At 46.0% G+C, this 23,923-nt stretch overlaps 1 protein-coding gene and 1 pseudogene across 1 annotated transcript; one reads left to right on the forward strand and one right to left on the reverse strand.

Annotated features, from left to right (window-relative positions):
- Window positions 1–355: 355 nt before the first annotated feature.
- LOC135513179 (probable rRNA-processing protein EBP2) lies at window positions 356–5,475 on the reverse strand. The gene is made up of 9 exons (XM_064935968.1): window positions 5,278–5,475; window positions 5,062–5,145; window positions 4,769–4,944; window positions 4,524–4,647; window positions 2,629–2,718; window positions 2,447–2,522; window positions 2,182–2,311; window positions 1,851–2,046; window positions 356–1,698 (listed from the first exon to the last, which is right to left on the reverse strand). Exons 1-9 carry the CDS (start codon window positions 5,347–5,349, stop codon window positions 1,651–1,653), a joined length of 996 nt encoding a protein of 331 aa, XP_064792040.1. The 5' UTR covers window positions 5,350–5,475; the 3' UTR covers window positions 356–1,650.
- Window positions 5,476–6,120: 645 nt separating this feature from the next.
- Window positions 6,121–23,923, forward strand: part of LOC135511506 (cilia- and flagella-associated protein 57-like) — a 40,593-nt pseudogene continuing 22,790 nt past the window's right edge.

Consider the following 23,923-nt stretch of genomic DNA (forward strand, 5'->3'; position numbering starts at 1 on the left):
GGTTTGACAAGTTGTGTCCCCTTTACTTCCAGGTATTTGTTGTAACAAGTTGTCATGTCCCCTGTCTGAGTGTCCTAAGCCTGTTGTCACCGCCCTCTAAAATAGCTTTTCCTGCCCTGAGATTGTTTCAGATCGCAGCGATAGAAGACTGAACTGGTCGCGGCAGAACTCTGAGATCACCAAGTACATGGATGCAGCATGGCGTCTCAAAGAACAAACACAGAACCTGGGTTAGATCTACAGCCTACCAGACCTCATTATGATAACCTGGGTTAGATCTACAGCCTACCAGACTTCATTATGATAACCTGGGTCATTGGTCTCTTTACTGGATAAAAATTTGAGTGGAAACAGCTACGAAGAATAATACTTTACTGTCCAAAGGAAATACAATGCAACTGGTTGCAGGCAGACCTCCTGTAATTAAGCAATAAGGCCCAGGGGGGTGTGGTATATGGACAATATACCACAGCTAAGGGCTGTTCTTGTGTGCAACTCAGGGTGCCTGGATACAACCTGTAGCCATGATATATTGACCATGTACCACAAACCCCCAAGGTGCCTTAATGTTATTATAAACTGGTTACCAACATAATTAGAAGAGTGAAAATAAATAGTCACACCCATGGTATATCAGACCGTATACCACGGCTTTCAGTCAATCAGCATCCAAGGCTTGAAACACCCAGTTTATAACAACCACCACACAAGAGAAACGTGAAGCAGCATACTAATCATTCATTCAAGTTAAACAGATGCAGGTGTAGCCTGGTCCCTGTTTGTGCTCTTGCCATCTCCATCAGTCATTGTCAAGCAAAACTCAGCATGAAATTAGTTGGTATAATAGCACAGACTGGCACTCAGGCTGGAGAAGTGGTTATTCTTGCCCAAAATGTACCCACTATTGTCATACCGGCAACCCGTTTGCAGAAGAAACATTTACCCAGATCTATAGAAAGTAATACATTGGCCCACTACACATTAATAATATTGATACATGGAAAAGGCCAAACACGACAGCTGTTCAATATTAGAAAATGTCACATCCCTAAAGTAGTGAATCAGAGGGTCAATAAGCAGACTTGCAAAGTGGGCATTTTACAAAAACCTATCAAGTATTTACTCAAACTAGATGACATACATTTGTGGAAGTGGCTTCATCATTGTTTTCACTTTCAGCAAATAGTTTCACAAACGTAGACGCCTTAAAACAAAGTATAAAGATCTCCTTTAAAAGATACATGGATTTATTTTACTGCCGATAATAAAACAGCATTGTACCGTTGATGTCCATATTCATGTTAGAGGTTTAAACTATTTTAAAAAACATTTGAATTTGGCATGTTTGGTACCGCTCTGTCTGGTTTTCATATGGAGACATTCTAAAGCTTGCATACAGCCATGTCCACATCTTGTAGTCTTGGTGATACGCTAGGAAGGACATCTTGTAGTCTTGGTGATACTCTAGGAAGGACATCTTGGGAAATCATCACACAAAAGGCCTTCACATCAGTCCACTGCCCCAAGGGCTCCATGAAGGGTGGCGTGTGTGATCAAGAAGAGAAAGAGAGGACTTCTCTCTAATATTACCTCCTTCCAGAGGTTGGGATGCAGTGTGGCAAAGACCAAAGACAACACACACACACCTCTTTAGGAGCGACCCTTCATCTTCTTGCGTGCATTCTTGCCCAGTCGTTTCTGAAGGAATTGAAGAAAAAAAAAGGATCAAAATGAAAAAATAACTAACTTTTTTCAAAAACAAACAAAATGTACCAACACTATAAACACAATATTTTAATTCAAAATGTGATATTGTATGACCCATTCATGGTTTCCTGTCAGTGACTTACAGCCCCTCCTTTGGCGGGGCCCCTTCCGCCTGGTCCTGCTTTGCCTCCTTTCCCTCCCTTTCCTCCTTTCCCATGAGCCACCTTGGCTCGGAACCCTGACACATCGTTGTGGCTGTCCTTGGTATTCCACTTGGTTCCACTTTTCTTCCCGCCAAAGCCAAATCTCTGGTCTTTATACTTCCTCTTAGCATTGGGCCTGTCAAGTCAAGAGACTTCAGTTTTAATCCAAGTACATATATAATTTGATATAAAAGCACTGAATACAATGAATATAGGTAGGTAGTTGAAGAAGCATTGTGAACAACATTCCCATGTCTGTGCAGCATCTTACCCTTTCTTGTTCATGGCCTTTTTATCAGGTGTTTGGCCACCGGCCCCTTTCCCTGCACCTCCTTTAGCTGGAGCGCCTCCTTTAGCAGTCTTCTGATCTCCTTCCAGGAAGTCCAGTTTGTCAGTCATGCCTGCAAGAGAGGAGGGTGTTTACCGTTATGAATCACATTTAGCAGATGTCACCCAAAGCAACTTACCAACCAAAATAGTGCAAACAAGATGGGTGACTTGGGTGGTAAACAAAACATGCAGAACTGAGGACCCACCTTTTTGATACCTCTTCACTGCAGACATCATGGCCTTCTTCTCCCTCTGTCTCTTCTGAATAACCTCTACTTGTACCTACAACACCAATTTCATAAGATCACATTCACCAAGAGGACATAATAAATTAGTAAAATTCCAGTGAGACCCCCACTGCTGTCATGTAAGATGAAAGGAGACTGACCTTCTTGCCATACTTCCTCTGTTCTCTTAGTTTCTTGGCCTTTTCCGACTTCTCCATCATGATCTGCTTCGTGATGAGTTTCTTCCTGATCTGTAGGAAAAGATAAAGGATCACATTATTCATGACCACACCAGTGTTTCCATGACGGTCAACCAGATTTGAAATTGCTGGACAAATGTGCATATCAAATAGAATCTCAGTTGGATGCCAGCCACGTGTTGGGTAAAGTGTCAATCATGGTCCACAGACACCAGGAGTCGATAGTCCGCCGCCCCATTGTGACATACTTAGCTACACGGCTCCGACAAACATCCGCGAGGGACGAACAGCCCGAATGTGCACCTGCCTACAATTCCCACCAAATGCATCTCCGGTACGCACCCTTTATTAATTTGAATGCCTTGACAGTGGGACAAATCGCTTGAACTGCTCTAAGAAATAGAAAAGTATGAAAGCCAACGGTCCAATATTCTTCAACACTGCTGTGCGTATGCATACACAATTTGGACTATTTTAAATTCCTAATGCCTTGTTAGGAGTGCCCACTGCCAATTCATTGTGACCATCATGGAAATTTCTGCAATTATAATACAAGAAATTATAGCCTACCAAGTGTACGTTGGCGCCTTGCACAAAGCATGTCTCCCTCCATCCATCGAGCTTGCCAAAACCTCTGCTGCGGAGTCAATTTATTTTTCCACTTGTCTTGCCTCCAACCTTGGTAAAGTAGCTAGTTAGCTATCAAGCAAGCATTGCAGTTTTTAGCACTTTTAAGCTAACTACTCAACCAGGCATTAGATCAGTGGAATACTCCTTGGTGGACTAGGTAAAAAGTTATATTTTATGAAGAGTAATCTAGCAAAACGTCATTAAATACCAAAACACTTCTCCCGTGTGCATACAGTTGTGTCTGCCAACATTGTGGTGATACTGATGGTTTCTCGGGACTGATTGCTTCTACGGTTGTGGCTACAAAGTACAACTACGGGAATAGTAGTGACTTTACGTAGTAGGTTAGGAGAATTAGGTTAAGGTTTAGGGAAAGGGTTATGCTTAGCTAAAGTACTGCAGCTGTACTCCATCTAGCCACAACTTTAAAATCTATCTGTTCCAAGAATCCACCAGTATTACAACACCACTACCATGATACAATGTTGCAAGTTCCTTAGAGAGCACAAGTGCAAGACAGGGTGTCTTCTAATTGCATAATCTGTCTGAACCAACCTCCAACACATTGCCAATGTGATTTACAGAGGATATTTATTTTCATCCCGATACCTTTTGCAAATCAATGTTTATTTGTTTTCATGCATTTATCTACCAAAAGCCTGTAAAAACATTGACCACCCCCTTTGTTTTAACACTCGCTGTTTGTTATCTATGGTCACTTTACCTACATGTACAAATTACCTCGACTAACCTGTACCTCCTGTATATAGCGTGGTTATTGTTATTTTGTTGGTTTAGTTTACATGTTTTACTTCAGTTAATTGAGTAAATATTTTCTTAACTATTTCTTGAACTGCATTGTAAGTAAGCAGGTAGCGGCTACCTGGGGCAACAACCGAAAGGTTGCTGGATCGAATCCCCGAGCTGACAAGGTAAAAATCTGTCATTCTGCCCTTGAACAAGGCAGTTCCTAGGCCGTCTGACGTGCCTAATTAAATAAAGGTTCACACACACACACACACACACAAAGCCTTTCAGTGTAAGGTTGTTGTACTCAGCAAATAAAAGTGACAAATGAAATGTGATTTGAAGTACTGGCTAAAGGAATAGCTGGACAACAGTTTGGGTCAGAGAGATTAATCCAGACCTGATGCAATTCAGTCACATACATATAAAGACAGATGGCAAGATCTCTCTGGGAGTAAGGCCAGATCAGGACATCCTACCTTCTGCATTTGCTGGTCTGACTTGGCCATCTCTGCAAAGTAGTCCTCAGGTCTCTTGGTGGCTATCTTCAGCTTCAGTAGCCGGGGCATCGCTTCCAGAACAGCTTCTTGGGCTTGACGGTAACTGGAAGAGATCAATGAAAGAGAGGATATGTTTTACAATTGCTATGACTAGGACAGCATCATGACATTACAACAAATGATCTGTCCACTGATATGAGCCTGTATGGACATTAGACACTCACAAGAACATCTCTCTCTGGAAGTCGTCATCTGGGTTGATGTCTTCGCTGGCCTTGTTGTCGAGTCTGCCCTCGGACTTGGCAACGATGTCATCAGCGGGGAGATTGACCATGTCCAGCCTCTCTATCCAGGGTAGTGTGTTCTTACGAAAGTCGGCGAGGCATTGTTTCAAACCCTCCTGTCCACAACCATGAATCAAATACGGATCATATTAGAACAGCCAATAATTTGTGACTTATGAGTCGAATAAAGCATGAATGAGAGACAATGGTGGCTTTCTGGTCGCAACACTCACCACATTGTTGACAATCTTCTTCGGTTCTTGTGTTGTAAAGTTCAACCCAGGCTTTAACAATCCCTTTGCGAATGCATCTTGAAGCTAATGAAAACGAAAAACACAGCACAGTTACGCCTTGTAAAGCACCTACACAATGATAACGGATACATTGTTAGTTAACTAGCTAGCTAAACTGGCTAATGTTCGCTAGCACGCTATAAAATACCCGGTTACCTCTCCGTCAGATAATTCGCTGTCCTGCTCAGACGTCTCACCTAACTGCACGTCATCTTCAATAATATCCATGGTATTGTTAACTAGAATGATCGGATACAAACAGTGATTTTTTTTTACCAAATACCATAAAATCCGTGCTCACATGGAGCGGTTCACGTGAAAAGGAATGAAATGAAAGGGTACACCGAAAATATCTTCCGGTGAAACACCCGCCCCGAAGTAATCAAATGTTCCTATCCGAAGTTTTCTTTTGCAGCTGTCACAGCTCTTATGTATAACTCGTGAAAAAATGAACAGAGGACAATAAAACCTTCTTCGTGTGAATTTCCGACATATATTCGGTTTATAATGATATAGGTTTATGCTTTAATTAGTTATATTCGTTACTTATTATCTAATTTTGCATTGTATGAAAGCTTCTCCATAGTGATAGAATTTAACGATAACAATATATTCGTATTATTCGGCAAACATAGCATGTCAATCTCAGGAAATAATGAGTTTTGCGCAATAAACACAATTGTTTATTAATTTGTATTTTCAATACAGATAAGTAGCTAGCCTAGTAAAATAAGACGATAATTTATTTTCCAAATTGACCTTTGCGGTTCCAGTAACTCTATAAAAAGTATTGAATATCAGGAGTTGTAGATGTAAGCTTCAAGGGACAGGAGGCAATTTCAGATTAAGGTGAAAATGATTCACATGGCCATACAGAATTGAATTAGTATCCTTTCGACTTTTTCCTGCTACATAAAGACACAAATCCGAAATTATTTTTCTTCTTTCCCTTTTACTGGCAGATTTTAGTCAGCAGTTTTGACGTGACAGGACTGTGTGATGTCTGGAGTGGTGGCCCAGTGTCACTACAGCTTTGGTCTGCGGACTGGCGTGGCAAATAACCGGTGCTACTTTGATGAGCAGACTGTCATCTTCCCATCTGGGAACAACTGTGTTGGTTACAACATCGATCAGAAATGGCAGAGGTTCATCCCAGGTATTTGCCACGCTCACTTCTCAGGATTACAACAATATGTCTAGGGTCAGGGTGTTTTATAGATGTTTAGTGTTTCTGACACTACAGCACTCTGAAATCTTTTAATCGACAAACATAAACTTGGTATTCAAAACCTAATTAGCTGTTAACAACCTGTTCAATTTATCGTGTCGGAGCGTGGCGAGAGGGCCACCATCACCGTGTATGACCTGCAGCACGAGCAGAGCCAGAAGAGGAAGGTGCTGAGCGGAGGGGACATCCCTGTTCATGAGTTTGTCTCAATGGCGTTCTCCACGGACTCCAAGTACTTCATCGGCAAATCAGGGGCGCCGGACTACATCCTCTACATCCGCGAACCCAGTCAACCAGGTGAGGTTGGACTGCTCTCTTGTTAGCAGTGGTGTAAAGTACTTCAGTAAACATACTTTAAAGTACTACTGAAGTGTTTTTTTGGGGTATCTGTACTTCACTTTACTATTTATATTTTTTACATTTTTTTTTTTACTTCAGTACATTCCTAAAGAAAATAATGTACTTTTTACTCCATACATTTTCCCTGACACCTAAAAGTACTCGTTACATTTTGAATGCTTAGCAGAACAGGAAAAATATCAAATTCACAGCTTATCAAGAGAACATCCTTGGTTTTACCTACTGCTTCTGATCTGGCGGACTCACTAGACACACATGCTTTATTTGTAAATGATGTCTGAGTGTTGGAATGTGCCCCTGGCTATCTGTAAATAAAATAAAAAACAACAAGAAAATGGTGCTGTCTGGTTTGCTTAATATAAGGAATTTGAAATCATTAATACTTTTACTTTTGATACTTAAGTATATTTTAGCAATTACATTTACATTTGATTTTTAATTATATTTAAAACCAAATACTTTTAGACTTTTACTCAAGTAGTATTTTACAGGGTGACTTTCACTTTTTCATTTTCTATTAAGGTATCTTTACTTTTACTCAAGTATGACAATTGGGTACTTTTCCCAGCCCTGCTTGTTAGTGGGGCCAGGGAAGCGTCCTTGGCAATGAAATGGTGGTGTGGAATGATCAGCATGTTCATTCAAAATAGCAGTGTTATTTTTCCATTTAAAAGGCATTAAATAACCTTACTGGTCCTTGCTCCTTACTCTGTTGTAGTATCAACTCTGTAGCTGATCAGACACATACTAATTTACTTACACAAGCTATATTTCAATGGCACTGTCTTAAACTATATGTTTCCAGGTCAGTTTGAACCCATATGACAACACCCAGATCTGTGTGAGTGGGAATGGGGTCTTCAAGCTGTTCCGCTATGCAGAGGGGGCTCTGAAGCAGTCCACCTTCCAGAAGCTGGAGACCCATAACTTGTTGTCCCATGCCTGGGTGTCTGAGGACAGGGTGATAGCCGGGACAGAGGCAGGCAGGCTGATGGTATTTGAGTCTGGAGACCTGCGATGGGATATGTGTGTGTCCACCAAGACCACCATGTCACAGGACCCAGAGAGGTGGGCATAGGGAGAAAAAGACAAGCTGGGGTTGAAAGAACTCCAAACAGATGTCACCAACACATTGTAAGAATGACCATGTTGTACAGTTTTCAATTAAAAAAAATACTTTTTACAGTGCAAAGGGAATTGATGAAGAGTCCCTTCCTCAGTTGCCTCGGGTTACAGTCATCACAGCGTACTCCAAAGGCTTTGCCTACTCGGCCTGTCCTGGGACTGTGTGTCTGTTTGAGAGAACCGACGATAAGGACAACGACAGGAAGACCAGGGAGATAAGGGTAAGAAAGCTTTCACCTTGCTTCGTTTCTATCACTCTTTCCAGCAATATGTTGTATAGAACTAAGCTCATTATTTGTGTGTGTGTTTTTTTATTTTAAGAGTTTTATTCCAAAACACTATATATCCATTTTCAGAAATGTTGGTAAATTTGCTTTTATTGTTTAAAGAAATTATGAAAGAGATTGATGTGTTTTTTCACTATCTAATCATGGCATGGGGTTGTTCAATGACGGACGTGTATTTGTTTAAATCTATAATGGTGTAGGGTTTCACTTCAGAGAGACAAATAATCATGTTTTTTGCAAAATGCTACATATTCGTCTCACTCTCAGAGAAATACGTAGTACTGTTAGGTTTTACACAGTCAAATGTAACAAATAACCACAATTTTTATTAATACATTTATATTATATTTGGCATTTTAGCAGATGCTCGTATCCAGAGCGACTTACAGTAAGAGCATTCATCTTAAGATAGCTAGGTGAGACCACCACATATCACAGTTAAATATACAGGATACGAACATTCCATTCCAGCTAAACAGTGGCTACATAGTGTTCAGCAAAAACAAAATTCATACACATCTAAAATCTTGGAATTAAAATTCTGAGAACAATAATACTTTACACACACATTAAGTTACCCATAACCAAGCATTTCTGATGAAGAAACACAAATGGAAAAAATTGATGGACGTAGCATTTTGGAAATAAACGGTCCCATCCAGATCCCCCCCAGACCAGTGCAGCCACGAGCCCAGCCAGGCAGAGCAGCAGCAGATTGTCTCTCTGGTCATCAGTCCGTCAGAGGAGACTGTAGTGACCAGTACAGACCGGGGTCAGCTCTACATTATCACCCTGTCCTCTGTTGAGATGAGCAAGGGGGAGCAGTTTGAGTTCCTGTCCTATTCCTTCCACTCCTTGTCTATCACTGGTCTGACCATATGTATCCGTAAGCCCTTCATCGCTACCTGTTCCCTGGACCATTCCATACTCACCTGGAACTTCGATACCAAGTAAGAGTTAGTCTCACTGGCCTCATTATCCCTTTAAGAAAATGTGGACTTGATGTCAAATCTGGGGGATTGTCTCAGATCTCAGCTTGTTTTCTATTCTCAATGGTAGTTATATCTGAGGACGTTTCTTTCATGACTGGCTTCTAGTGTTTTTTTAGACTGTCAGCCCTTATTCAGATCTATCTCCCTCTCCCTTCCCCTTTAGCCTTTTATCAGATCTGTCTCCCTCTCCCTTCCCCTTTAGCCTTTTATCAGATCTGTCTCCCTCTCCCTTCCCCTTTAGCCTTTTATCAGATCTGTCTCCCTTCCCCTTTAGCCTTTTATAAGATCCATCTCCCTTCCCCTTTAGCCTTTTATCAGGTCCATCTCCCTTCCCCTTTAGCCTTTTATCAGATCTGTCTCCCTTCCCCTTTAGCCTTTTATAAGATCCATCTCCCTCTCCCTTCCCCTTTAGCCTTTTATCAGATCTGTCTCCCTTCCCCTTTAGCCTTTTATCAGGTCCATCTCCCTCTCCCTTCCCCTTTAGCCTTTTATCAGATCTGTCTCCCTTCCCCTTTAGCCATTTATCAGGTCCATCTCCCTCTCCCTTCCCCTTTAGCCTTTTATCAGGTCCATCTCCCTCTCCCTTCCCCTTTAGCCTTTTATCAGATCTGTCTCCCTCTCCCTTCCCCTTTAGCCTTTTATCAGATCTGTCTCCCTTCCCTTTTAGCCTTTTATAAGATCCCTCTCCCTTCCCCTTTAGCCTTTTATCAGGTCCATCTCCCTCTCCCTTCCCCTTTAGCCATTTATCAGGTCCATCTCCCTCTCCCTTCCCCCTAGCCTTTTATCAGGTCCATCTCCCTCTCCCTTCCCCTTTAGCCTTTTATCAGATCTGTCTCCCTCTCCCTTCCCCTTTAGCCTTTTATCAGGTCCATCTCCCTCTCCCTTCCCCTTTAGCCATTTATCAGGTCCATCTCCCTCTCCCTTCCCCTTTAGCCTTTTATCAGGTCCATCTCCCTCTCCCTTCCCCTTTAGCCTTTTATAAGGTCCATCTCTCTCTCCCTTCCCCTTTAGCCTTTTATCAGGTCCATCTCCCTCTCCCTTCCCCTTTAGCCTTTTATAAGGTCCATCTCTCTCTCCCTTCCCCCTAGCCTTTTATAAGGTCCATCTCTCTCTCCCTTCCCCCTAGCCTTTTATCAGGTCCATCTCTCTCTCCCTTCCCCTTTAGCCTTTTATAAGGTCCATCTCTCTCTCCCTTCCCCTTTAGCCTTTTATAAGATCCATCTCCCTCTCCCTTCCCCTTTAGCCTTTTATAAGGTCCATCTCTCTCTCCCTTCCCCTTTAGCCTTTTATAAGATCCATCTCCCTCTCCCTTCCCCTTTAGCCTTTTATAAGGTCCATCTCTCTCTCCCTTCCCCTTTAGCCTTTTATAAGGTCCATCTCTCTCTCCCTTCCCCTTTAGCCTTTTATCAGGTCCATCTCTCTCTCCCTTCCCCCTAGCCTTTTATAAGGTCCATCTCCCTCTCCCTTCCCCTTTAGCCTTTTATAAGGTCCATCTCTCTCTCCCTTCCCCTTTAGCCTTTTATCAGGTCCATCTCTCTCTCCCTTCCCCTTTAGCATTTTATCAGGTCCCTCTCCCTTCCCCTTTAGCCTTTTATCAGGTCCATCTCCCTCTCCCTTCCCCTTTAGCCTTTTATAAGGTCCATCTCTCTCTCCCTTCCCCTTTAGCCTTTTATAAGATCCATCTCCCTCTCCCTTCCCCTTTAGCCTTTTATAAGGTCCATCTCTCTCTCCCTTCCCCTTTAGCATTTTATCAGGTCCATCTCTCTCTCCCTTCCCCTTTAGCCTTTTACCAGATCTGTCTCCCTCTCCCTTCCCCTTTAGCCATTTATCAGGTCCATCTCCCTCTCCCTTCCCCTTTAGCCTTTTATCAGGTCCATCTCCCTCTCCCTTCCCCCTAGCCTTTTATCAGATCTGTCTCCCTCTCCCTTCCCCTTTAGCCTTTTATCAGATCTGTCTCCCTTCCCCTTTAGCCTTTTATAAGATCCATCTACCTCTCCCTTCCCCTTTAGCCTTTTATCAGGTCCATCTCCCTCTCCCTTCCCCTTTAGCCTTTTATCAGGTCCATCTCCCTCTCCCTTCCCCTTTAGCCTTTTATCAGGTCCATCTCCCTCTCCCTTCCCCCTAGCCTTTTATCAGATCTGTCTCCCTCTCCCTTCCCCTTTAGCCTTTTATAAGATCCATCTCCCTCTCCCTTCCCCTTTAGCCATTTATCAGGTCCATCTCCCTCTCCCTTCCCCCTAGCCTTTTATCAGATCTGTCTCCCTCTCCCTTCCCCTTTAGCCTTTTATCAGATCTGTCTCCCTTCCCCTTTAGCCATTTATCAGGTCCATGTCCCTCTCCCTTCCCCTTTAGCCTTTTATCAGGTCCATCTCTCTCTCCCTTCCCCTTTAGCCATTTATCAGGTCCATCTCCCTCTCCCTTCCCCTTTAGCCTTTTATCAGGTCCATCTCTCTCTCCCTTCCCCTTTAGCCATTTATCAGGTCCATCTCTCTCTCCCTTCCCCCTAGACTTTTATCAGATCTGTCTCCCTTCCCCTTTAGCCTTTTATCAGGTCCGCCTCCCTCTCCCTTCCCCTTTAGCCTTTTATCAGGTCCATCTCCCTCTCCCTTCCCCTTTAGCCTTTTATCAGGTCCATCTCCCTCTCCCTTCCCCTTTAGCCATTTATCAGGTCCATCTCCCTCTCCCTTCCCCCTAGCCTTTTATCAGGTCCATCTCTCTCTCCCTTCCCCTTTAGCCTTTTACCAGATCTGTCTCCCTCTCCCTTCCCCTTTAGCCTTTTATCAGGTCCATCTCCCTCTCCCTTCCCCTTTAGCCTTTTATCAGATCTGTCTCCCCCTCCCCCTCCCTCTCCCTCTCCCTTCCCCTTTAGCCTTTTACCAGATCTGTCTCCCTCTCCCTTCCCCTTTAGCCTTTTATCAGGTCCATCTCCCTCTCCCTTCCCCTTTAGCCTTTTATCAGATCTCTCTCCCCCTCCCCCTCCCTCTCCCTCTCCCTTCCCCTTTAGCCTTTTACCAGATCTGTCTCCCTCTCCCTTCCCCTTTAGCCATTTATCAGGTTCATCTCCCTCTCCCTTCCCCCTAGCCTTTTATCAGGTCCATCTCTCTCTCCCTTCCCCTTTAGCCTTTTATCAGGTCCATTTCTCTCTACCTTCCCCTTTAGCCTTTTATCAGATCTGTCTCCCCCTCCCTCTCCCTCTCCCTTCCCCTTTAGCCTTTTATCAGGTCCCTCTCCCTTCCCCTTTAGCCTTTTATCAGGTCCATCTCCCTCTCCCTTCCCCTTAGGCTTTTATCAGGTCCCTCTCTCTCTACCTTCCCCTTTAGCATTTTATTAGATCTGTCTCCCCCTCCCTCTCCCTTCCCCTTTAGCCTTTTATTAGATCCATCTCCCTCTCCCTTCCCCTTTAGCCTTTTATCAGTTCTGTCTCCCTCTCCCTTCCCCTTTAGCCTTTTATCAGATCTGCCTCCCTCTCCTTCTCCCTTCCCCTTTAGCCTTTTATCAGGTCCATCTCCCTCTCCCTTCCCCTTTAGCCTTTTATCAGGTCCATCTCCCTCTCCCTTCCCCTTTAGCCTTTTATCAGGTCCATCTCTCTCTCCTTCCCCTTTAGCCTTTTATCAGATCTGTCTCCCTTCCCCTTTAGCCTTTTATCAGATCTGCCTCCCTCTCCTTCTCCCTTCCCCTTTAGCCTTTTATCAGGTCCATCTCCCTCTCCCTTCCCCTTTAGCCTTTTATCAGGTCCATCTCCCTCTCCCTTCCCCTTTAGCCTTTTATCAGGTCCATCTCCCTCTCCCTTCCCCTTTAGCCTTTTATCAGGTCCATCTCCCTCTCCCTTCCCCTTTAGCATTTTATCAGGTCCATCTCTCTCTCCCTTCCCCTTTAGCCATTTATCAGGTCCATCTCTCTCTCCCTTCCCCTTTAGCCTTTTATCAGGTCCATCTCTCTCTCCCTTCCCCTTTAGCCTTTTATCAGATCTGTCTCCCTTCCCCTTTAGCCTTTTATCAAATCTGCCTCCCTCTCCTTCTCCCTTCCCCTTTAGCCTTTTATCAGGTCCATCTCCCTCTCCCTTCCCCTTTAGCCTTTTATCAGGTCCATCTCCCTCTCCCTTCCCCTTTAGCCTTTTATCAGGTCCATCTCCCTCTCCCTTCCCCTTTAGCCTTTTATCAGGTCCATCTCCCTCTCCCTTCCCCTTTAGCCTTTTATCAGGTCCATCTCCCTCTCCCTTCCCCTTTAGCCTTTTATCAGGTCCATCTCCCTCTCCTTTCCCCTTTAGCCTTTTATCAGGTCCATCTCCCTCTCCCTTCCCCTTTAGCCTTTTATCAGGTCCATCTCCCTCTCCCTTCCCCTTTAGCCTTTTATCAGGTCCATCTCCCTCTCCCTTCCCCTTTAGCCTTTTATCAGGTCCATCTCCCTCTCCCTTCCCCTTTAGCATTTTATCAGGTCCATCTCTCTCCCCTTCCCCTTTAGCCTTTTATCAGGTCCATCTCTCTCTCCCTTCCCCTTTAGCCTTTTATTAGATCCATCTCCCTCTCCCTTCCCCTTTAGCCTTTTATCAGTTCTGTCTCCCTCTCCCTTCCCCTTTAGCCTTTTATCAGATCTGCCTCCCTCTCCTTCTCCCTTCCCCTTTAGCCTTTTATCAGGTCCATCTCCCTCTCCCTTCCCCTTTAGCCTTTTATCAGGTCCATCTCCCTCTCCCTTCCCCTTTAGCCTTTTATCAGGTCCATCTCTCTCCCTTCCCCTTTAGCCTTTTATCAGATCTGTCTCCCTTCCCCTTTAGCCTTTTATCAAATCTGCCTCCCTCTCCTTCTCCCTTCCCCTTTAGCCTTTTATCAGGTCCATCTCCCTCTCCCTTCCCCTTTATCCTTTTATCAGGTCCATCTCCCTCTCCCTTCCCCTTTAGCCTTTTATCAGGTCCATCTCCCTCTCCCTTCCCCTTTAGCCTTTTATCAGGTCCATCTCCCTCTCCCTTCCCCTTTAGCCTTTTATCACGTCCATCTCCCTCTCCCTTCCCCCTAGCCTTTTATCAGGTCCATCTCCCTCTCCCTTCCCCTTTAGCCTTTTATCAGGTCCATCTCCCTCTCCCTTCCCCTTTAGCCTTTTACCAGATCTGCCTCCCTCTCCTTCTCCCTTCCCCTTTAGCCTTTTATCAGGTCCATCTCCCTCTCCCTTCCCCTTTAGCCTTTTATCAGGTCCATCTCTCTCTCCCTTCCCCTTTAGCCTTTTATCAGATCTGTCTCCCTTCCCCTTTAGCCTTTTATCAAATCTGCCTCCCTCTCCTTCTCCCTTCCCCTTTAGCCTTTTATCAGGTCCATCTCCCTCTCCCTTCCCCTTTAGCCTTTTATCAGGTCCATCTCCCTCTCCCTTCCCCTTTAGCCTTTTATCAGGTCCATCTCCCTCTCCCTTCCCCTTTAGCCTTTTATCAGGTCCATCTCCCTCTCCCTTCCCCTTTAGCCTTTTATCAGGTCCATCTCCCTCTCCCTTCCCCCTAGCCTTTTATCAGGTCCATCTCCCTCTCCCTTCCCCTTTAGCCTTTTATCAGGTCCATCTCCCTCTCCCTTCCCCTTTAGCCTTTTACCAGATCTGTCTCCCTCTCCCTTCCCCTTTAGCCTTTTATCAGGTCCATCTCCCTCTCCCTTCCCCTTTAGCCTTTTATCAGGTCCATCTCCCTCTCCCTTCCCCTTTAGCCTTTTATCAGGTCCATCTCCCTCTCCCTTCCCCTTTAGCATTTTATCAGGTCCATCTCTCTCTCCCTTCCCCTTTAGCCATTTATCAGGTCCATCTCTCTCTCCCTTCCCCTTTAGCCTTTTATCAGGTCCATCTCTCTCTCTCCCTTCCCCTTTAGCCTTTTATCAGATCTGTCTCCCTTCCCCTTTAGCCTTTTATCAAATCTGCCTCCCTCTCCTTCTCCCTTCCCCTTTAGCCTTTTATCAGGTCCATCTCCCTCTCCCTTCCCCTTTAGCCTTTTATCAGGTCCATCTCCCTCTCCCTTCCCCTTTAGCCTTTTATCAGGTCCATCTCCCTCTCCCTTCCCCTTTAGCCTTTTATCAGGTCCATCTCCCTCTCCCTTCCCCTTTAGCCTTTTATCAGGTCCATCTCCCTCTCCCTTCCCCTTTAGCCTTTTATCAGGTCCATCTCCCTCTCCTTTCCCCTTTAGCCTTTTATCAGGTCCATCTCCCTCTCCCTTCCCCTTTAGCCTTTTATCAGGTCCATCTCCCTCTCCCTTCCCCTTTAGCCTTTTATCAGGTCCATCTCCCTCTCCCTTCCCCTTTAGCCTTTTATCAGGTCCATCTCCCTCTCCCTTCCCCTTTAGCATTTTATCAGGTCCATCTCTCTCTCCCTTCCCCTTTAGCCTTTTATCAGGTCCATCTCTCTCTCCCTTCCCCTTTAGCCTTTTATTAGATCCATCTCCCTCTCCCTTCCCCTTTAGCCTTTTATCAGTTCTGTCTCCCTCTCCCTTCCCCTTTAGCCTTTTATCAGATCTGCCTCCCTCTCCTTCTCCCTTCCCCTTTAGCCTTTTATCAGGTCCATCTCCCTCTCCCTTCCCCTTTAGCCTTTTATCAGGTCCATCTCCCTCTCCCTTCCCCTTTAGCCTTTTATCAGGTCCATCTCTCTCTCCCTTCCCCTTTAGCCTTTTATCAGATCTGTCTCCCTTCCCCTTTAGCCTTTTATCAGATCTGCCTCCCTCTCCTTCTCCCTTCCCCTTTAGCCTTTTATCAGGTCCATCTCCCTCTCCCTTCCCCTTTAGCCTTTTATCAGGTCCATCTCTCTCTCCCTTCCCCTTTAGCCTTTTATCAGATCTGTCTCCCTTCCCCTTTAGCCTTTTATCAAATCTGCCTCCCTCTCCTTCTCCCTTCCCCTTTAGCCTTTTATCAGGTCCATCTCCCTCTCCCTTCCCCTTTAGCCTTTTATCAGGTCCATCTCCCTCTCCCTTCCCCTTTAGCCTTTTATCAGGTCCATCTCCCTCTCCCTTCCCCTTTAGCCTTTTATCAGGTCCATCTCCCTCTCCCTTCCCCTTTAGCCTTTTATCAGGTCCATCTCCCTCTCCCTTCCCCCTAGCCTTTTATCAGGTCCATCTCCCTCTCCCTTCCCCTTTAGCCTTTTATCAGGTCCATCTCCCTCTCCCTTCCCCTTTAGCCTTTTACCAGATCTGTCTCCCTCTCCCTTCCCCTTTAGCCTTTTATCAGGTCCATCTCCCTCTCCCTTCCCCTTTAGCCTTTTATCAGGTCCATCTCCCTCTCCCTTCCCCTTTAGCCTTTTATCAGATCTGTCTCCCCCTCCCCCTCCCTCTCCCTCTCCCTTCCCCTTTAGCCTTTTACCAGATCTGTCTCCCTCTCCCTTCCCCTTTAGCCTTTTATCAGGTCCATCTCCCTCTCCCTTCCCCTTTAGCCTTTTATCAGATCTGTCTCCCCCTCCCCCTCCCTCTCCCTCTCCCTTCCCCTTTAGCCTTTTACCAGATCTGTCTCCCTCTCCCTTCCCCTTTAGCCATTTATCAGGTTCATCTCCCTCTCCCTTCCCCTAGCCTTTTATCAGGTCCATCTCTCTCTCCCTTCCCCTTTAGCCTTTTATCAGGTCCATTTCTCTCTACCTTCCCCTTTAGCCTTTTATCAGATCTGTCTCCCCCTCCCTCTCCCTCTCCCTTCCCCTTTAGCCTTTTATCAGGTCCCTCTCCCTTCCCCTTTAGCCTTTTATCAGGTCCATCTCCCTCTCCCTTCCCCTTTAGCCTTTTATCAGTTCTGTCTCCCTCTCCCTTCCCCTTTAGCCTTTTATCAGATCTGCCTCCCTCTCCTTCTCCCTTCCCCTTTAGCCTTTTATCAGGTCCATCTCCCTCTCCCTTCCCCTTTAGCCTTTTATCAGGTCCATCTCCCTCTCCCTTCCCCTTTAGCATTTTATCAGGTCCATCTCTCTCTCCCTTCCCCTTTAGCCATTTATCAGGTCCATCTCTCTCTCCCTTCCCCTTTAGCCTTTTATCAGGTCCATCTCTCTCTCCCTTCCCCTTTAGCCTTTTATCAGATCTGTCTCCCTTCCCCTTTAGCCTTTTATCAAATCTGCCTCCCTCTCCTTCTCCCTTCCCCTTTAGCCTTTTATCAGGTCCATCTCCCTCTCCCTTCCCCTTTAGCCTTTTATCAGGTCCATCTCCCTCTCCCTTCCCCTTTAGCCTTTTATCAGGTCCATCTCCCTCTCCCTTCCCCTTTAGCCTTTTATCAGGTCCATCTCCCTCTCCCTTCCCCTTTAGCCTTTTATCAGGTCCATCTCCCTCTCCCTTCCCCTTTAGCATTTTATCAGGTCCATCTCTCTCTCCTTCCCCTTTAGCCTTTTATCAGGTCCATCTCTCTCTCCCTTCCCCTTTAGCCTTTTATCAGGTCCATCTCCCTCTCCCTTCCCCCTAGCCTTTTATCAGGTCCATCTCTCTCTCCCTTCCCCTTTAGCCTTTTATCAGGTTCATCTCCCTCTCCCTTCCCCTTTAGCATTTTATCAGGTCCATCTCTCTCTCCCTTCCCCTTTAGCATTTTATCAGGTCCATCTCCCTCTCCCTTCCCCTTTAGCCTTTTATCAGGTCCATCTCTCTCTCCCTTCCCCTTTAGCCTTTTATCAGGTCCATCTCTCTCTCCTTCCCCTTTAGCCTTTTATCAGGTCCATCTCCCTCTCCCTTCCCCTTTAGCCTTTTATCAGGTCCATCTCTCTCCCCTTCCCCTTTAGCCTTTTATCAGGTTCATCTCCCTCTCCCTTCCCCTTTAGCATTTTATCAGGTCCATCTCCCTCTCCCTTCCCCTTTAGCCTTTTATCAGATCCATCTCCCTCTCCCTTCCCCTTTAGCCTTTTATCAGGTCCATCTCCCTCTCCCTTCCCCTTTAGCATTTTATCAGGTCCATCTCCCTCTCCCTTCCCCTTTAGCCTTTTATCAGGTCCATCTCTCTCTCCCTTCCCCTTTAGCATTTTATCAGGTCCATCTCTCTCTCCCTTCCCCTTTAGCCATTTATCAGGTCCATCTCCCTCTCCCTTCCCCTTTAGCCATTTATCAGGTCCATCTCCCTCTCCCTTCCCCCTAGCCTTTTATCAGATCCATCTCCCTCTCCCTTCCCCTTTAGCCTTTTATCAGGTCCATCTCCCTCTCCCTTCCCCTTTAGCCTTTTATCAGGTCCATCTCTCTCTCCCTTCCCCTTTAGCATTTTATCAGGTCCATCTCTCTCCCCTTCCCCTTTAGCCATTTATCAGGTCCATCTCCCTCTCCCTTCCCCTTTAGCCTTTTATCAGGTCCATCTCTTTCTCCCTTCCCCTTTAGCCTTTTATCAGGTCCATCTCCCTCTCCCTTCCCCTTTAGCCTTTTATCAGGTCCATCTCCCTCTCCCTTCCCCTTTAGCATTTTATCAGGTCCATCTCTCTCTACCTTCCCCTTTAGCCTTTTATCAGGTCCATCTCCCTCTCCCTTCCCCTTTAGCCTTTTATCAGGTCCCTCTCCCTCTCCCTTCCCCTTTAGCCATTTATCAGGTCCATCTCCCTTTCCCTTCCCCCCAAGCCTTTTATCAGATCTGTCTCCCTCTCCCTTCCCCTTTAGCATTTTATCAGGTCCATCTCTCTCTCCCTTCCCCTTTAGCCTTTTATCAGGTCCATCTCCCTCTTCCTTCCCCTTTAGCATTTTATCAGGTCCATCTCTCTCTCCCTTCCCCTTTAGCCATTTATCAGGTCCATCTCCCTCTCCCTTCCCCTTTAGCCATTTATCAGGTCCATCTCCCTCTCCCTTCCCCCTAGCCTTTTATCAGGTCCATCTCTTTCTCCCTTCCCCTTTAGCCTTTTATCAGGTCCATCTCCCTCTCCCTTCCCCTTTAGCCTTTTATCAGGTCCATCTCCCTCTCCCTTCCCCTTTAGCATTTTATCAGGTCCATCTCTCTCTACCTTCCCCTTTAGCCTTTTATCAGGTCCATCTCCCTCTCCCTTCCCCTTTAGCCTTTTATCAGGTCCCTCTCCCTCTCCCTTCCCCTTTAGCCATTTATCAGGTCCATCTCCCTTTCCCTTCCCCCCAAGCCTTTTATCAGATCTGTCTCCCTCTCCCTTCCCCTTTAGCATTTTATCAGGTCCATCTCTCTCTCCCTTCCCCTTTAGCCTTTTATCAGGTCCATCTCCCTCTCCCTTCCCCTTTAGCCTTTTATCAGGTCCATCTCCCTCTCCCTTCCCCTTTAGCATTTTATCAGGTCCATCTCTCTATACCTTCCCCTTTAGCCTTTTATCAGGTCCCTCTCCCTCTCCCTTCCCCTTTAGCCATTTATCAGGTCCATCTCCCTTTCCCTTCCCCCCAAGCCTTTTATCAGATCTGTCTCCCTTCCCCTTTAGCATTTTATCAGGTCCATCTCCCTCTCCCTTCCCCTTTAGCCTTTTATCAGGTCCATCTCCCTCTCCCTTCCCCTTTAGCCTTTTATCAGGTCCATCTCCCTCTCCCTTCCCCTTTAGCCTTTTATCAGGTCCATCTCTCTCTCCCTTCCCCTTTAGCATTTCATCAGGTCCATCTCCCTCTCCCTTCCCCTTTAGCCTTTTATCAGGTCCATCTCTCTTTCCCTTCCCCTTTAGCCTTTCATCAGGTCCATCTCCCTCTCCCTTCCCCTTTAGCCTTTTATCAGGTCCATCTCTCTTTCCCTTCCCCTTTAGCCTTTTATCAGGTCCATCTCTCTCCCTTCCCCTTTAGCCTTTTATCAGGTCCATCTCTCTCTCCCTTCCCCTTTAGCCTTTTATCAGGTCCATCTCTCTCTCCCTTCCCCTTTAGCCTTTTATCAGGTCCATCTCCCTCTCCTTTCCCCTTTATCCTTTTATCAGGTCCATCTCCATCTCCCTTCCCCTTTAGCCTTTTATCAGGTCCATCTCTCTTTCCCTTCCCCTTTAGCCTTTTATCAGGTCCATCTCCCTCTCCCTTTAGCCTTTTATCAGGTCCATCTCTCTCTCCCTTCCCCTTTAGCATTTCATCAGGTCCATCTCCCTCTCCCTTCCCCTTTAGCCTTTTATCAGGTCCATCTCTCTTTCCCTTCCCCTTTAGCCTTTTATCAGGTCCATCTCTCTCTCCCTTCCCCTTTAGCATTTCATCAGGTCCATCTCCCTCTCCCTTCCCCTTTAGCCTTTTATCAGGTCCATCTCTCTTTCCCTTCCCCTTTAGCCTTTTATCAGGTCCATCTCTCTCTCCCTTCCCCTTTAGCTTTTTATCAGGTCCATCTCCCTCTCCCTTCCCCTTTAGCCTTTTATCAGGTCCATCTCCCTCTCCTTTCCCCTTTAGCCTTTTATCAGGTCCATCTCCCTCTCCCTTCCCCTTTAGCCTTTTATCAGGTCCATTTCTCTCTCCCTTCCCCTTTAGCCTTTTATCAGGTCCATCTCCATCTCCCTTCCCCTTTAGCCTTTTATCAGGTCCATCTCCATCTCCCTTCCCCTTTAGCCTTTTATCAGGTCCATCTCCCTCTCCCTTCCCCTTTAGCCTTTTATCAGGTCCATCTCTCTCTCCCTTTAGCCTTTTATCAGGTCCATCTCTCTCTCCCTTCCCCTTTAGCCATTTATCAGGTCCATCTCCATCTCCCTTCCCCTTTAGCCTTTTATCAGATCTGTCTCCCTTCCCCTTTAGCCTTTTATCAGGCCCATCTCTCTCTCCCTTCCCATCAGCACCCTGGAGCTGTATAATCGCCTCAGGCCACCACTTCCAGTAAGCCTCGCCTCAGGCCAACACTTCCAGTAAGCCTCGCCTCAGGCCAACACTTCCAGTAAGCCTCGCCTCAGGCCAACACTTCCAGTAAGCCTCGCCTCAGGCCACCACTTCCAGTAAGCCTCGCCTCAGGCCAACAGTTCCAGTAAGCCTCGCCTCAGGCCACCACTTCCAGTAAGCCTCGCCTCAGGCCACCACTTCCAGTAAGCCTCGCCTCAGGCCAACACTTCCAGTAAGCCTCGCCTCAGGCCACCACTTCCAGTAAGCCTCGCCTCAGGCCACCACTTCCAGTAAGCCTCGCCTCAGGCCAACACTTCCAGTAAGCCTCGCCTCAGGCCACCACTTCCAGTAAGCCTCGCCTCAGGCCACCACTTCCAGTAAGCCTCGCCTCAGGCCAACACTTCCAGTAAGCCTCGCCTCAGGCCACCACTTCCAGTAAGCCACGCCTCAGGCCAACACTTCCAGTAAGCCTCGCCTCAGGCCAACACTTCCAGTAAGCCTCGCCTCAGGCCACCACTTCCAGTAAGCCTCGCCTCAGGCCAACACTTCCAGTAAGCCACGCCTCAGGCCACCACTTCCAGTAAGCCTCGCCTCAGGCCAACACTTCCAGTAAGCCACGCCTCATGCCAACAGTTCTAGGCCATGTGAGCTGGCCAGGAAAAACTTTGGCCATAGTTATAGCTTTTTCCTTGTTAATTCTGTTGTTCATTTACCTATCTCGAAAAACTCAAGGTGGCAGAGGTGACTGCGGGGGTTGTATGTTAGAGTCCTATGTTATGTGTCTCCATCTTCAGGTGCACTCCATAGTCTGGAGTGGTGACGACAGCAGGCTGGTGTCGCGCGGGATGGAGGGGGCTGTGTACGAGTGGAACACCCTGACCAGCAAGCGGGAGTCGGAGAGCGTCCTCAAGTTCCTGCAGCTACACCGGTGTCACCGTCTCCCCCGACACCAAGACTATCTTCACCGTGAGGACCGACTGTACCCTGAAAGAGATCCAGGACTGTCAAGTGAGACCTGAAAACAGTAGCATATGAAATGTCTCTTCCTTTTAGAAAGATGTTTCTGGCCAATGTTCTTCTGTTTTTGCTTGGTCTTTTTGGTCAATTGCTGATATACAAAAAGAAGAAAAATATTAACATTTGTTTGAAATGTTACATGCTCTGACAACTGTGTATTAGTTTTGAAATATAGTCAGTTAAATGTTGGTATAAACTTTTATGAGGACTTTCTTCCTGATAGTGATAATATAGTTTTAATAATTGAGGGGAGCAGTTAGATCTTATTAGCCAGCTTTCCTTATTCTCACTAGGAATAAGTTTTCCTTGAAAGTGGTGCTGATGGTTTTGAGGGAATATTTTATTTAAAAAATCTTCATTTCATATTTTTTGCTGGTGTCAGTTTCCAGCTGTGTTATAGGAAGTTCTGGAAGGGAAAGTACACTGAACAAAAATAAGAATGCAACATGCAACAATATCAAAGATTTGACTAAATTGCAGGTCATGTAAGGAAATCAGTCAATTACAATAAATTCATTAGGCCCTAATCTATGGATTTCACATGACTGGGAATACAGATAATGCATCTGTTGGTGATAGATACCTTTAGAAATAAGGTAGGTGCGTGGATCAGAAAACCAGTCAGTATCTGGTGTGTCGCACTGCATCAGGCAAATGGTCGTCACATCTCCTTCGCATGGAGTTGATCAGGCTGTTGATTGATCAGGCTGTTGATAGTGAACTGTAGAATGTTGTCCCACTTCTCCTCAATGGCTGTGCGAAGTTGCTGGATATTGGCGGGAACTGGAACACGCTGTCGTACACGTCGATCAAGAGCATCCCAAACATGTTCAATGGGTGACATGTCTGGTGAGTACATGCAGGCCATAGAAGAACTGGGACATTTTCAGCTTCCAGAAATTGTGTGCAGATCCTTGTGACATCTGGCCGTGCATTATCCTGCAGAAACATGAGGTGATGGTGGTGGATGAATGGCATGACAATGGGCCTCAGGATCTCGTCACGATATCTCTGTGCATTCAAATTGCCATAGATAAAATGCAATTGTGTTCATTGTCTGTAGCTTATGCCTGCCCATACCAGAACCCCACCACCACCATGGGGCACTCTGTTCACAATGTTAACATCAGCAAACCGCTCGCCCATCTGCCCGGTATAGTTGAAAACTGGATTAATCCATGAAGAGCACACTTTTCCAGCGTGCCAGTGGCCATAGAAGGTGAGCATTTGCCCACTGAAGTCTGTTACAATGTCAAATTGTAGTCAGGTCAAGACCCTGGTGAGGAGGACGTCATGAGGAGCATGCAGATAAGCTTCCCTGAGAAGGTTTCTGACAGTTTGTGCAGAAATTCTTCAGTTGTGCAAACCCACAGTTTCATCAGCTGTCCAGGTGGCTGATCTCAGACGATCCCGCCAGATGTGGAGGTCCTGGGCTGGCGTGGTTACACGTGGTCTATGGCTATGAGGCCGGTTGGATGTACTGCCAAATGTTGTAACACCATGTTGGAGGAGGCTTAGGGTAGATAAATGAACATACAATTATCTGGCAACAGCTCTGGTGGACATTCCTGCAGTCAATTGAACGCTCCTTCAAAACTTGAGACATCTGTGGCATTGTGTTGTGTGACAAAACTGCACATTTTAGAGTGGCCTTTTATTGTCCCCAGCTCAAGGTGCAGCTCTGTAATGCTCATGCTGTTTCATCAGCTTCTTGATATGCCACACCTGGTAGGTGGATGTATTATCTTGGCAAAGGAGAAATTCTCACTAACAGGGATGGAAACAAATTTGTGCACAAAATTTGAGAGAAATAAGCTTTTTGTGCATCTGGAAAATTTCTGGGATGTTTTATTTCAGCTCATGAAACATGGGACCAACACTTTACATGTTACGTTTATATTTATGTTCAGTGTAAATAGAGTTTCCCCATCTCTGTCATAATGACCAGAGCAGAGAAGAGAGCCCATTAAATTCACACTCTGCTGTTCGTTCTCCTCATCCTGAGTGACGGTCATCTTTCTGACAGTCTGTGAAACCAGTCAGGAGAGACGATAAAGGCCCCTTGAGTTATTGTCAGATGCTGGAACTTTGAAAGAAACTCTATCAATCATATATTTTAGCCTGTCTT

This window comes from Oncorhynchus masou, chromosome 24 (genome assembly GCF_036934945.1).
Source record: "Oncorhynchus masou masou isolate Uvic2021 chromosome 24, UVic_Omas_1.1, whole genome shotgun sequence".
NCBI classification, from domain to species: Eukaryota; Metazoa; Chordata; class Actinopteri; order Salmoniformes; family Salmonidae; genus Oncorhynchus; species Oncorhynchus masou.